Raw genomic sequence first — 14,800 nt, 5'->3', positions numbered from 1 at the left:
CTTACTTGATTTCTTCACCTGTCCTGGGTTTTCATATCCATCACACATAAGCTTGATGTTCTCATGTAGGTGAATACATCAGTCTCTGGTGGAAGCATTATTTCAGGTGCACAAGAGGAAGAGTTATAATGTTTGAGGTAATCCTGCATGTCATGTTGTTGGCCAATGTGGCATTGTGCTGAAGAGTGGTCTGAAGCAACACAAGCACTAGCTTCCTCCAAGTACTGCATTAGAGCAGTAAATACATATATAGGAGTTAGTTTGCTGCGGTTAGTTACTCTTCTGCTTGATACATGCATGCTTTGGTTTTGCTCAGATTAGAGGCCACTGGCATTAGCATCCATTTCTGAGAAACAGGATCAGGGCTGCAGACCCTGCATGCAGGCCACATACATAGAAACCAAATGCAATACCTGTTTCCTGACTGTCATGGGTATGAAAGTGGGCAATACCTCTGCCCTGTAATAGGAATCGAGTTCCATCAAAGATGTTATTTGAAGTCCTGTATTTAACAAAGCTCCTTACGCAGTAGTGTGCTATGCCTATAAGTAAATTCTGATGTTGTAATACATGTGTCTATACACATGTGTGTGTATGTGTTCCCTTCTGGTTAGCAAATACTTACAGATAATGAAGACAGTCACAAAAATCAAGACTATATTTGAAAGAGAGAAATGTGCTTAATGTATTACCTAAATTAATCAAACCAAATACTTAAGATCTAGATATGTATGATGTATTAATAGATCTTTATGTGTCTGTTTATGTGTATACACACACAATTAATAAATTATCTCTACATAAACACATATTTCCCTACTACCCTATGCCAGTTTTATAAAATCAGTTTGTTTATAGAAGTTGTGTTCAGGTGGTATATAAAATCAGCTTGCCCACCAAATTATTTATTCAGGTTGTTCCACTGGTCTTGCCTACTCTTATCCATTGTTGGTGTGACTTGACCCTCAAGATATTCTTCATTCCCAGTCAGAAATGTTCATACTGAGTTTATTATAGGTCAACAGAGATGTTGATTTCATTGTAAGTAATGTGCTTTCCATGACTGGTGGTTCTTTGGTTTAAAGTAGCTGTTATTTGTCACACTGACAGGTACACCTACTGCGAAATGCTGGCGATGAAGTTACCATCACTGTTCAGTACCTCAGGGAAGCTCCATCATTTTTAAAGCTCCCATTAGGTAAGAGGAAATTAACGGATAGGAGTAATTTGTTTTCCTCTTTGCAGTATTCTCATAATAAGATGACAGTGAGAGAAATACGAATTCAATCTTTGAGTGTTTTACAGGAAGAAGTAGAAAATTGTGTGTGTACTTTATTACTTAACATGTAAGAATCTAATGCATACTACATGACTGCTTCTGTATAGTTTATTCAAAATAAAACTGAAAAACTCATTAAAATGCAGTACAATCATGGGTGATATCTGAAAGTTTTTCTACAGAAGCTTTGCCTGAATACAATAAAATAGTGTTTGCAAACATTTAAATCATACATTCACACTGAAAGGTATTTTCAGGACACTTACCAAACAAACAGATAACATTAATTGTGCATATTTCATAAATTACTTTGATATTTTGATAATTTTTGTCAGAGAGCAGAATTACAATGTGACAGCTGAGTAGTTTAACAGTGGCAATAGTAAATTGTTTATGAGCAATGCAGATGAAGGAAGTTTTTGTTCTTCTGGTTAGCAAATACAAATATTCAAGATACTTGTAATCAATGTTGCAAGTAGAAAAGTGCACATAATATATCAGCTAACTTAATCAGACCAAATAATTTTGCACCAGTTTATCTTACATATGATTCTCTTTCCAAATTAAGTAAAACAGATTTAAAATGTGTCTTGTTCTGGGGATTTATATAAGTTGGGCTCAACTATGTACTTGTTTTTTCTCGATTTCAACAGAATCGCAGGTCTCAGGTCTAGCTCTTGTCATTAGAAGAGTGTCTGTCATTTCATCTAGATTCTTATACCTATTAAAAGCAAACTTGACAGGCCTCCACTAAGCTGAACTATACATTTCATGCTAAAACCTTTATGTCAGTTCTTACTGTGTCTCATTTCCATTTGAAAATGGAATCTAGATTTGAAGAAATCTTGTGTTTACATTTGGAGATCTTTGTCTGGTCAGTGTTCCTTGTAATGAAACTTCAGGTTTTGTCTTCCTACTTTTCCTACTAGGTCATCAGACAACTATAAACTAGTTTCTGTAATGCCTTGGATAACCGTGTCCTAGCTTAAACATGATTTTGGCACGCTAGCAGGGTCTTACTGGTAGTTTCTGTATTATTGGCCATAGTCATTTGTGGTTATGACAGTCCTACTAGCAATTTTAACTCATCTTGTTGATTCACATCACTTGGACCCTATCGCTTATGGTTGGTTAACCTCAGCTAAGAGCCAAACTCTTACCCAGCCGCTCGCTCACTCCCCCTCCTCAAACAGAACATGGGGAGAAGATAGAATGAAAAAGCTCTGGGGTCAAGATAGAGACAGGGAGATCACTTATTAATTACTGTTATGGGCAAAATAGACTCAACTTGGGGAAACTTAATTAAATGTATTGCCTGTTAAAATAGATTCCATGAGTGAGAAACAAAGACAAATGAATTTAAACAACACCTTCCCCCAACCCCTTTTCCCAGGCTCAACTTCATTCCTGACCCCTCTACTTCTCCTGTAAGAGGTGCAGGGGAATGGGGGGTGAAGGGTTGGGGTCAGTACACAGTGTTCCTCTCTGCCACTCCTTCCTTCTCACACTTTTACCCTGCTCCAGCATGGGTCCTTCCCACTGGCTGCAGTCCTTTACAAACTGCTCTAGCATGAGTCTTCAACATGGGCTGAAGTTCTTCAGGAAAAATCTGCTCCAGCATGTGTCCCCCACAGGCTGCAGGTTCCTTCAGGGCACATCCACCTGCTCCAGCATGGGGTCCTACCTGGGCTGTGGTGTGGGCATCTGCTCCGACATGGTCCTCTATGGGCTGCAGGGAGATACCTGCTTCATCATGGTCTCTCCATGGACTGCGGGGGAATCTCTGTTCTGACACCTGGAGCACCTCCGTCCTCTCCTTCACTGACCTTGAGTTTCACAGGATTTTTTCTCACACTTTTTTCCTCACTCCTCTCTCTGCTGTTCTGCATTTTGCCCTTTCTTAAATAGTTGCCCAGAGGTGCTACCAGCTGGGCTGCGGGGCTCAGCCATGCCCTTGCAGTGGGGTGGCTGGAGCTGGCTGGAACCAGCTGTGTCCAGCACGGAGCAGCCCCTGACCATCTCCCACCCCTGGAGCCACCCTGCCCCCCAAAACCTTGCCACTTACACCCAGTACACACTCTGTGTGAGACAGCTGCCACCTTCACAAGTAGTTCACACAGGTCCAGGAATATCGGTGCCCTCTTGGTACATCACGGGAGCTAAGACGAATTTAGCTGCCTCCTGCGTTGCCTTTCTCACCAGGAGGCACTGCAGCCATTCCTGTCTGGGAGGCTGAGATCATGGCACTGCTTCCATGAAGTACTGTTTCTGGAAAGAGAAAGCAGTGGTTAGCAGGGAGACCAGATCATCTTCTATCTCCATGTGACCAGAGGTACGTGCAAAACTTCTGTAGGTAAATAGCCTCCATGAATACCTGAACCAGGAACTTGCACCTTACAAAAACCTCCATTCTCTTTCAGAGGGCCTGTTTCATGGCCTGTGGCCAGCTAGCACCATTTGGAGTCCGCCCCTGATTACTGTTGTTCAAAGAAAACCTGTTTGGAAATAGGGAAGACAGTGCCATTTTAAACAAACTATCACAGGCTATCAACAAGCACAGCAGAGAAGCAATGCTTCTTAAATGAAAGAGACATCTTGGGTACAAACAGCTCATTTTGGGCAGCTCATTAGATTTGCCTCCTTTATGCAGAGCATGAGGAAATCTTTGGCAAGCATTATGCTATCCTGCCCAGTCCCATGCATGATCCCACGCCTTCAGTGCTATACTGCATCCTCAGCAAAAGGACTTGCTAATCAAACAGGTGAGGAACTTAAGAAATGACCCTTCTGAACTGAACCTGGACCTCAGCACAGAGCTCACCTGCTCCTCTCCAGGGTGCTCTGTGCAGCCATCCAATACAGGCTGAAACCAAGCTCGGTGAGTCAGATGATCTTTGGTAAGTCACTTGACATAAATGCTCATTCTTGTGGTGAGGAAATAAGCAAATAAGGTGTCAAAAATTATGGAAAATAGGCCTGGTTTAGGGCCATACACTGAAGTTAAGGAGAATAGCCGTGGGGGGACAAAGCACCCCGTTTCAAGAAGACCTTTTCACAAGCCCGTGCACAAAAGGGAATTTCAGTCGTGAAGCATCAGTGACACATATAAGAAGCTAAGGAGCAATTCTACTATGCAATAAAGTAATTCCCACCTCACACTGCAGGCAAGATTTAAGTGCATACATGCATAAACCTGAAGTATCTTGGCCTTTCCTAGCATCCCAGAAGACTCAGGCACATGGTGCCCTACCTTGAAGCATTCAGTCAGATCAGCTGCTATGCTGGCAGTTTTAGTACTGTGGTGAGTTCACTTCAAATGCAATCATACTCTCTTCCTATTAAGCAGTATTACTACTATTTCTATAACTACATCATCCAGAGTAGCATCTGCCTTCCCTGCTTCCTTCTCACACCTCTTCCTTCCCTACACTATCTCATGCCACAGCTAGCAAAAGCACAAGATGTCACAACAGGGAAATACCTGCCTGCAGTTCTCACCACATTTTTCTGGTTGCTTCACTCATTATTGTGAACAACAAATACAGGATTTGGCATGGATTTAGACATGGATACTGATTAACTGGCACTTAAGGATGAGACAAGGACTGCTTGTTTCTGTGTTTGGAGGAGGCCCTAACCCAGGGTGGTATGCCAGTATTGATCATTGTCTCTTTCACAGCTGCGTGGGACTCTTGGCCCTTACTGGGCTATTATGAGACTGTCCATAATAGTAAATTAAATTATGCCAGAAAATATTCTTGGCCACATGAATTTGATCAGCAATTTTATAAAATATTGCAGAATGCTTGGCATAATTTTGCATGGGGCAAACACTTCTTTCTCAAAAAACTATTGGGCCTGGATCAGAAGTTAGCACGGGACAGTAGGATCATTAACTGTCTGCTTCACTGGGTGGTCTGGGTCCATGGCTAGGATGATTCCTCATCTCATGGCCTGTGGTTTGCTCTAAGGTCACTGTCAGCTAAAGAGAGGATAGATTTGTGTTTCTGGAAACCAAAGGAAGGAATTTCGTTTTTTGGAGCTGAGTCAGGAGGGGCTATGAGGGTTATTTGTTAGCCTGTTACAGAATAATTATGGCATCAGCTCTTGGGATTCTCTGGAGCTAAGTCCATTACCCATCCCAGAGCTGAGCAGGGCTTGTAGGAGCCTTTTAGATAAGATTCACTGCTGCTGGGAAGACTCTTCAAGACATTTTGCGGTAAAACAGACTCTCTTCAGAATTTTTCTTTTTGATAGTTACACCAAATTATCAGAATATTCTGAAATTGCAAAGCTTGCAGTGTAATTAAATCGCCAGGAGTGTTTTCTTTGATTTTAATTTTGTCATTGTTCTGGAATGGGCCTTTTGTCTGTTGGAGGTTATCTATGACATAATTAGCAAGTTAGATAAATGAGATTTTATTTATATACAAGAGGTCTCCAGTATCATTCAGCAGTGTTGATCATCAGACAAATTGTTGTGAAGGATAAAGTCTTGCTGACTAGTTGCTGTACATTGATCTACTGTACTGTGTTTTGGGGGTTTTGTTTGTTATTTAGTTATTTAGTGTAATTCACTGACTGAAATAAACAACCACCTGTTGATGGGACTCTGAGTTGATGACCAGAACTTTAATAGAGACCTTTATAGATATAGAAAGCTTAAGGCTTTTAAAGTTAAAAATAAAATCCAGGCTTTATTAAAATAAGTAGTAGAATACCTAACTTTTTAAATTGAAAAATCTCAGTGATTCTGTCAAAAAGAATATAAAAGGATTTATAAACAACTTCTACCTATACCACTGCAAACGAGTTCTTGCTTTAGGTTTAGTGTCAGCTAGCTTGGTGCTTTCCTGAGTTACTGCTAGCTCTGCAAAATCCCCTGTGATCCTTACAAAGTTTCTTTCCCTCACCTCTGAGTTCTGCCTGTCTTTTTCCTGCTGCCCCTCAGTCTCTTTTGTGAACTGCAGACTCCTATATCCTTGCTCTCTCTCTCTCTCTCTGACCCCATCTCACCTTACAGCATAAGTTTGTTTTTTTTCCTCTGAGCATACTCAGCTATTGCTCAGGTAAAGATAAGGCAAAGATCTTCTCTCCCACAGGATCCTTCCTGACCCAGCCTTCTCCAAAGAACAAAAATGCCACAGCTGAGAATAAGCAAATGAAACAGGTGAAGCCTGTCATAGTGTAGGTTTGCGTCTCTCATAGGCTAGCTGTCTAACTATAATTTGGGTGGGATAAGAGGACAGCTAGGCAATTATGATTGCTGGAAATCTCACAACATACCAAATACCTTTTTTTCTGGCATCAGTACCCATCAGGATACTGTATTGTGGTCATGGAGCTGGGCGTTACCTGTAGCAGATGTTTTATTTTACATAAACACTTGGAGCCTCATCTGCTTGGGCAAGGGCCACAGTAGCAGATAGTACAAGACTTACTGTGTGTTAGTATATTTGGTATCATGTATATCATGTGTGTGTGTGTGTAATGAGACCACTGCACCTTCCATGAAAGCAGTTGAGCATATACAGTAGGAGCTTCTAAAATGATGAACAAGCCCATGACGGAGTAGTCCATGAATGAGTGAGGCAGAACAGGCAGGGAGCAGACTAAAAGGCTTGTGAACTTGCTTGCAGTCAAGTGGTGGAAGTAGCATAGTCTGAGAGAGGCTGTGTAGTTTGTTGTGACTCAAAAAAACAAAGCAAGCTGCTACACTGAAAAGCAAATCCACAGGAACACTGTGCGAGGAGGGAAATTTGTTCCTTAAACTTTTATTCTTGGCTTTCCCATGCAATGGATGTCAGTTTTCTCTACTTAAAAAAAAAAAATTATTCTAATGCAGTATTTTGTATTATGGTAAAATCTGGATTTAGATATTTGAAAATACCTAAATTCATGTCTTTTGATATGCTCAAACTGCTGAAGAGGTGGCATAATTCCACTTCAGGAGTCTGATTGACTCATGGACCTGTCATAGTTGTCTACTGCCAGAGACAGTGGGATTCACCAACAGGCAGACTCTTCAGTGGAGAATTTAATGCCAACTTTTTTATTCCAGTATTTTTATTTTAAAAAATTAGAAATTTTCTTCTGTTCCAGCAAGTCACTGTGGTCATCTGTGAGTATGAACATAGATTTTTGTGGTCTACTGTATGTTTATAGTAGCTACAAAATGTTGTAGCGAGGTACTAAAGTCGGCACTTGGGTTAGACCCATACAAGCAAAGCATAATGGTTCCTTCTGCTGACATCATCTAGTGCTGTTCAGAAAGGACTCCAAATGAAAACATGCTGGAACTTCAGAATTCAGGGTAAAATTCTGAGACCTCAGCACTGAACTGGCAGAGATTTGTTATGGAGAAAATGAGCTTTTGTTGAATTAAGTTCCGTTTTGCTAAATCTTCAAGATATGTGGAATAAATACATATAAAATTATATAACTAAGAATGACTTTTTTACTTTTGTGATGTTAAACTTGACAGAACTATTAATGTGAAAGTATTTACAGGCAATTTCAGGTGACTTCTTCAGATGGAAAAAAAATGAGTTTTCAGTGGTGATGAACATAATGCTGTGAAATTGATTTTATGTGGTTTATTGATAAGACCAAGTGCTGCCTGACAGTAATTGTATATTATTGGTGCTTTCTATTAACATTTTACATTTAAGCATAAGTTACACTATGATGTGACTTTGTGCTGTTTCCATTATTGTATGTTACAAAAGTAATAAGCTTTCATGGAGTCACTTTAACTACTAAAGCAGAATCATGATGCATAACTGCTGAAGAAAGAGACCACACTACATCTTGAAGAATGTAACTGTGTAATCTTAACATATTAACATAGTATCAACATTTCAAGATGACTGCTTTTAATTTCTCAGTTTGAGAAAGGACATAATTTTTGAAAGTAATTGGCATTTTAAGAAAAAAATATATCCATTAATAAAGCATATTTATCTGTACAGTTAGTACTTGCCTGAGAGTTTCTTATTAGCTTTGTTTATAAATGCCGTCCATGGTTATACTAAAGTGAGACTTTCAAGACTTAATAGGAAAGTTACTTATTAAATTAATGGGACTTGTGTAACTAAATTTCTTACTTGGTTTTTAATATCTTCTTCTCAGTGAAAAAAGGCTTAATCCTGCAAACAGTGAAGCATACAAGTAGTTCCCATGAGCACAGCCTCTACAAAATGACATCTAGCTACCTTGTTTCTTTCTAGACATAAAGTATAGCATATGGACATTTTATTGGCTGTCATCCTAAAATGCAAGTAGTACTTCTGGCTTGGTTTGGTGATTTATGTTCAAAATGCTTCCTGTGTTTTACAGCTGGAATAGATATTTCCTGATATATATATATTTATTTTTTTTTAACATAAGCTATTATTTTTCATGGTCTGTTTTCCAGGTTCCCCTGGACCATCCAGTGATCACAGCAGTGGGGCTTCATCACCTCTCTTTGACAGTGGCTTACACTTAAATGGAAACTCAACTAACACTGTAAGCAAATGAATAATAAAAACATGGTGTAAGCTATATAAATTCTCTTTCCATTCCAAGCTTCAAAATGCTAGTGTAGGGCTGTAAGACTACCCTAATTTTGCTGTTGTTGTTTGCTTGTTTGTTTGTTTGTTTGACTGATTTTTAAGTGCATATACTGTAAAATTCTGTACTTACAAAGTAATCAACATGGGGCCCTGGGCTGCTAGGTTCTTACTCTGAGGCAACTGAGAAGCTTGTAGGAGTGAGCACAGTAAGATTTAACCATTGTTTAGGCATGAATTCATGTGAACTTTTGTCATACTTTGTTGAATTGTAGTATTGTACTATTGAATTTAGTCCAGCCAGAGATGTTGAAATGCACAAGGAAATCAGAAAATAATGTAAGGTTAAATTATTTAAGCAAACTTTCATGATAGGAAAGAAAGGGAGAAAAAGAGAAAGAAATAAAATGGGAAAGCAGACTTAGGGAAAAAAAAAGGACTGTTTCTTTAATCCAGAGGATATTCAGTTCTTTTTTCTGTCGTGAACAGCTATGATTGAACTAATTACAGCATTGTGGAAAAAAAAAAGTGATTCCTTTCTCCAGGAAAAATACTAGTCACCAAAGCCAAAGAGGACAGGATGTCTTAGTAGGCAACACTGTTGCTCTTTTAAAATTGAAGACTGAAGGCATAAATACTAGCTGTACAAGGACATGGACCTTCATGTTCAAAACTTGTTTAGCTCCTAACAAAGTGCAGCTGTAGTCTTTCAGTTGGTTATTAAATTTTACAGACGGACTGCCCAGTGTATGAAGTGAAGGCTTCTCCTCTCCTCTGTTTTTCCTTTTCTTTCCTACTCAGCCAGAGGAGTCAGTGTCTGCTGCTTACTGTACTTATCCCAAGCTTTGGACTTTTTTGAGCACTGTCTCTCTAAACTAATCCTTAAGGCTCATTTTCATCTGATAAATACTTATATATGATAATATAAATATATTATATACATATGATAAATAAATAAATAGAAATATGCTTTTCTGTGCTGATACCTGTTCCTTAGTGCTTGGGACCCAAACTGAGCATAAATACAGATGGTTTCATGTTTATTTGTTTTTAATTATCCAGATAATTATAACCTTTAATTACTTTGTATTGTCATCTTACTAAAAAAACCCAGTCTGTCCTTAGGGTCCAGCATTCTGCAATGCCTGTCTACCAGGTGCTCTGCAGATAAAGTCCTTTCTGCAAAGAGCTTACGTTGTAAGAAGAGGGCTATGGTCAGATGATTGCCTGTGATTGCATTAGCATGTTTTAGTAAATTAATGCCTATTAAGTGCTAGACTGAGTGTGCCATAATAACTTTCAATAATCGTTATGACTGTACTGTGGGAATTGCACACTTTGAATTCTACGCATTATAAAAACATAAATAAATGGCTGGAGTTTTGTAGACTTGTAGCAGAGAAATTTAGAGTTAGTTGCCAAGGTAGCACACAAAAGGCTGTGCATAAGCCTGAAATGTAAGTGGCAAAACAGAAAGTAAAAAAAAGGGAAATACTAAGGTACTAGCTTGCTTTTATATAGCACTCAATTTTTCTGAAGCTTGACATAAAGTCACATGAGGAGCTATGTACGCGCAAGACACTATGACCTAGAAGAGAAATAAACCAAAACAATCTACCTTGTATCTAGCCTAGTAAAAACCCCATGATCTCCTTTCATAGGAAACAAAAGGAAAAATGGCCAGATTCTTATTGTGAAATGCAAAAGCAAGGTTCTAAGTATTCTGAGCAGGAGTGACTGGCTTTTGAGAGGTTCCGCTGGAGGTGTGTGGTCTAACTTTTATCAAACTAAGCAGTGAGTGTAACTGAACTGTGATCAGATCTTCAAAAGTAGTTATAAATGTTTTTTTCCACTATCAGCTACTGAGTGCTTCTACTTTTTTTAATTGGTTATTTTCATTTTTATGGTAAAGGAAGAGCAGATCTGACATTTCCTAAAATGGTATTGCCCAGTAAGGCTAAAGATATTTAAATCCCTTTTTAAGGTCACCTTGGTAGGGGAGATCTGACTCACTTTGAATATTGCATCTTGTAAGTTTGTGTTGCAGTTGTATGTACCTTCCTAACCACAGTCAGATTCGTGCCATATTAGACAATGTACATATATTTATGAGCATAATGCTGCTCCAAAAAGCGCACAGTGTAAAGGAGAGGACAGGAATGAAAGGTAAGGAATTACTGTTAAGCCAGTTTTACCAAGCTGTCATTCAGTATGTCCGTTCTGAAAAACAATGGTATAGAGACACTTAAGCTAGCTTGGATCACACAGACAGTAGTTTAGCCATGTTAATAACAAGCTGCTTCTGCCTGATACGATTATACTATTTTTGCCTAATATGATTATACCATTTTCAGTTCTGGTGCTAGCTTGCCTCTGTTAGACATATCTTTATCACCTCTGCTGTGAAGCGTCTGTTATATGTGATGTGATATCATCTTCAGGATCTATATACATCCTCCCTATAATATCAGAGCAGTTTGCATTATAGCACTTTAACAGGGTTCTCTGGAACACAGAGCAATGAGCTGAAGTGTTCTCTTCACACCTAATTATTTTGTGCTTGGGTACAGTGACAAATGCTATAGAGATTGGTAGTGGCAGATACATTCATCTGTATCTTATAGGTGGTTTATTAAACACGATGTGAAGTTTCTGAGGGGAACATAAAACATTCAGAGGAGGTGGTCTCTAGGCTAGTGATTACAGGTTGTTTACCTGAAGGTTTCTAACTACAAAACAATGAAGACAATACTGTAGAGATACTCTCATAGATGTCCAAATATCCTAGATGTCCAGGCCAGCTCTCTGGAGAAACTGGGGGTAAAAAAAAAAAAGAGAGACCAGAAATAAAACAAATTCCTGTTTAAGACACCATTGAATAATATGATAGTTACAATGCAAAGGGAAAATGTAGTAGCTTTTCATCTGTTTGGAAATCCAGCTTTTCTGAATTGTCCAAAAGTGATGTTCTAATAAGTGAAGTGAGACCGGAGTAAATGATGATTTTCTGTGTGTTCAAGTAATTTAAGAACTCTAATTTAATTTTGATACTGTGTGTTTAGTTTAGTTGGTTACATGAAACTAAACAGGCACTTAAAATTTTCTAAATTGCTTTAAAATATTTTTTTCCTTGGTGGCTTTATTTCATCTGTTAAATTAGAAAGTTTTGCTTTAAAAAAGACATTGCCTACTTCATAACCAAGTACATTTTTTTAAAAAGGAAAAATACAGATGCTTAACTCTTGGTGGGACCGGTAGGATGCTAAATCTTTATTGTCTATGGTAGTCCTGGTTCCAGAGTGAGAGAATGGTGACTCAATCCCAAAAAGGCAAAAAGGGAAGAGGATCCAAGAAAAGTGGGTGGACATCCTTCTTACTGAGAGTAAAAGCTATTCTGATGGATACTTCAGTGGAGTGTGTGACCAGACCATTGAATTGAGATTGAATTGCTGCCCTATATCTGAAAGCTTCAATATTTTTTTTATTTTGAATGTTCCTGTAGTGTCTTTCAATTCAGTATAAACACACTATTGATCATTCTTAAGTTTTATTTTATTCTTCATTTTTATCATCCTGTAGCTCAGTTTAAAGAATAAAAGTTTCAGGATTTCAGATCAATACCTTTTCTATTAGAATGGTTTAGCATGTAATATCAATAGACTCTGCCAACTCTTGATCTGAAAATCCATGATTTTCTCACTGAATATGAAAGCAATGTAACTTTAAATTGCCTTCCAATTCACAGTGTATCATTTGGTAATGTACGTGCATAAAATGTAATTAATGTAATAAATACAAAAAATAGCTCTCTTAGAGATACAGCACTGGTTACTCTTATGAAAGTAATCATCACCATGTCTTCCATTTATTTGCTGAAGAGAAACTTAAAATAGATGAACACGGCTAGCTACACTTAAATATTTTGGTCTGCTGCTGTGCTGAGGACCTTTATGAAATGAGATAAACACACTGCAAATAAGTGTGCTTCTTTTTTGCAGTTAATAAAATATGAAGTATCTGTCCCCTTTCCACCTACAGGGAAAAATAATCCAAGTTTTCTGTTTCTGATTACACCTCTCAGAAATCATAGCAGTAGAAGCTGGAAAAAGCCTACTAAATAACACCTTCCTACTCCACTACTATAGAATTGTTAAGGAAATGCTTCTGATATTGAGTATTGAAATTGTTTGATTTAGATTTAGCTGTTCAAAAGTGCTGTGTTTTTCTAATTCTGATTAGAGTTGATTGGGACTTTCACTATGACATTAATGAAGTGAATAAAAGGTATCTTTAAAAGTCTTATCTTTTAGTTGTATTGATCCCCACTGTCACTGCTAATCCTTTCAGTAGACTTATTTCTTTTAGTATTTAACATCTGATCAGGTTGGTCATTTCTTCTGCACAGAAATTAAAAACTTGTTTAATTTCTTAATTTCCCGCTAAAGTTTAAGTCAAATACAGTTTTAGGATGTATTTTTTTTAACTTAGAGCCTTTAACAAAAGTTGCTGAAAGGAAATACAGCATTGGAAATAGAAAGAAAGTCTTACTAGCTGCTAAATAAATGAACACTGAACAATATTTGCTGCATTATGGCATCTAATACTAGTTTAAACAGTATTCACCTAAAACACTAAAAATTAATCTGATATTCACACACCTTCAAAGAAGGTGGCTTCAATTTTTTAAGTGGGCCTAAATCCAAGTCTGTTTCCACTGGAAAAGAAGTAAAAGACCAAGAAAGGTCAGATAAAAGATTATGACTTCGTTATTTATCTTTCAGAAAAAAGTGCAGCAGAATCACAATGGAACTAATATGCCAAGTAGAAAACAGTAACTTGAATTTGTTAGGTATCTGGTTTCATTTTTTAATTATACTTATTCTTCCCATGCACAGCCCTTTCATGTGAATGCTTTGTTTCTTATAGTTCTTACGAATTTGTTCATTTTAGTTTGCAGCAGCAGCAAAAAGAAAATGGCTTAGGAGATAAAGCCCAGTTTATTACTTTTTTTAATAATTTCTGATAGATATTGGGTCATTTTCTTTATGCATTTCCTTTTATTTCTTTTTTTTTTTAATTACACTTGCAATTAAAATACTTTGAGTCCCTTTACTTACTTGATGGATTGTAGGGAGCAATTCATCTGACTAATCACCAGGAATCTGCTTTAGGGAGAGTTGTATTGCTCTGTAGGTTGTGCAGCCATCTTTCATGTGTTTTAGCAGGCAGTATCAGAAGTCCTTGGTTAGAGGGAAATACATGTGGTAGCATTATGAGATTGAAGACTAAATGAGGAAGCTGAAGTGTTAGAAGAAATGAAAGCAAGCTTTTTCTTTTTCTTTTCTTTTTTTTTTTTAACTGGAAAGTTCCATCTACTGTTGCCCCAAGTTAGTGTTCGATTACTGTTCCAAATACTGTGCCCTGGTAATGATCAGTGTGGAACCAGAGGGGCATATAGTGATGACCTGTTTCCAGATTTGATGTTAGCTTAGATGAACTCCAGCAGTTCAGGTATATGCTGTAAATGGCATATAGTGAAAAATGGTAGTAAAACTGAGGCAACGAGTTTTCCCACAAAGTTGCATCCAGTGTCATTCCACAAGTTCCTGCAACAAATGGACACTTACTGAGCTCCTAGTTACTGATACAAGGAAGAGGCAAGCCTCAGATTTGTCCTGAGGGGTGTGCAGACTGTGTGGAGTTCAAAGAATTTCCCTAACCTTGACGTAATTTTTCTAAGCAAGGACAGCACACACCATTTGGGGATATAAAAGGCTGCCAAAAGCTGTCTGTAACAGCTGAAGTTTGGGTACACTGGCATTTATAGTGAAACGCCATAGTAATCTCAACATTATATTTTGTTCTATTTTTTTCCTTACATACCCTTAATGCTGAGTTTTGATTTCTGACTGCTGTTACAGTTTGAGAAGAGTCATAATTACTTCCTGCTTTTTGTGCTGAGACTTAA

At 37.9% G+C, this 14,800-nt stretch overlaps 1 protein-coding gene across 2 annotated transcripts in view; it reads left to right on the top strand.

Annotated features, from left to right (window-relative positions):
- SNTG2 (syntrophin gamma 2) overlaps positions 1-14,800 on the top strand; it is a 312,891-nt gene that overhangs the window by 205,660 nt on the left and 92,431 nt on the right. For both annotated transcript variants that reach the window (XM_069805899.1, XM_069805898.1), the window contains exons 7-8: positions 1,111-1,198; positions 8,697-8,788. In XM_069805899.1, coding sequence (XP_069662000.1) covers positions 1,111-1,198; positions 8,697-8,788 — 180 coding nt within the window. The remainder of the gene's footprint in view (positions 1-1,110; positions 1,199-8,696; positions 8,789-14,800) is intronic.

The sequence above is a fragment of the Haliaeetus albicilla genome, chromosome 18 (assembly GCF_947461875.1).
Source record: "Haliaeetus albicilla chromosome 18, bHalAlb1.1, whole genome shotgun sequence".
NCBI lineage: Eukaryota > Metazoa > Chordata > Aves > Accipitriformes > Accipitridae > Haliaeetus > Haliaeetus albicilla.
Note: the sequence above shows the minus strand (reverse complement) of the source record. Positions and strands in the feature narration are given on the sequence as shown.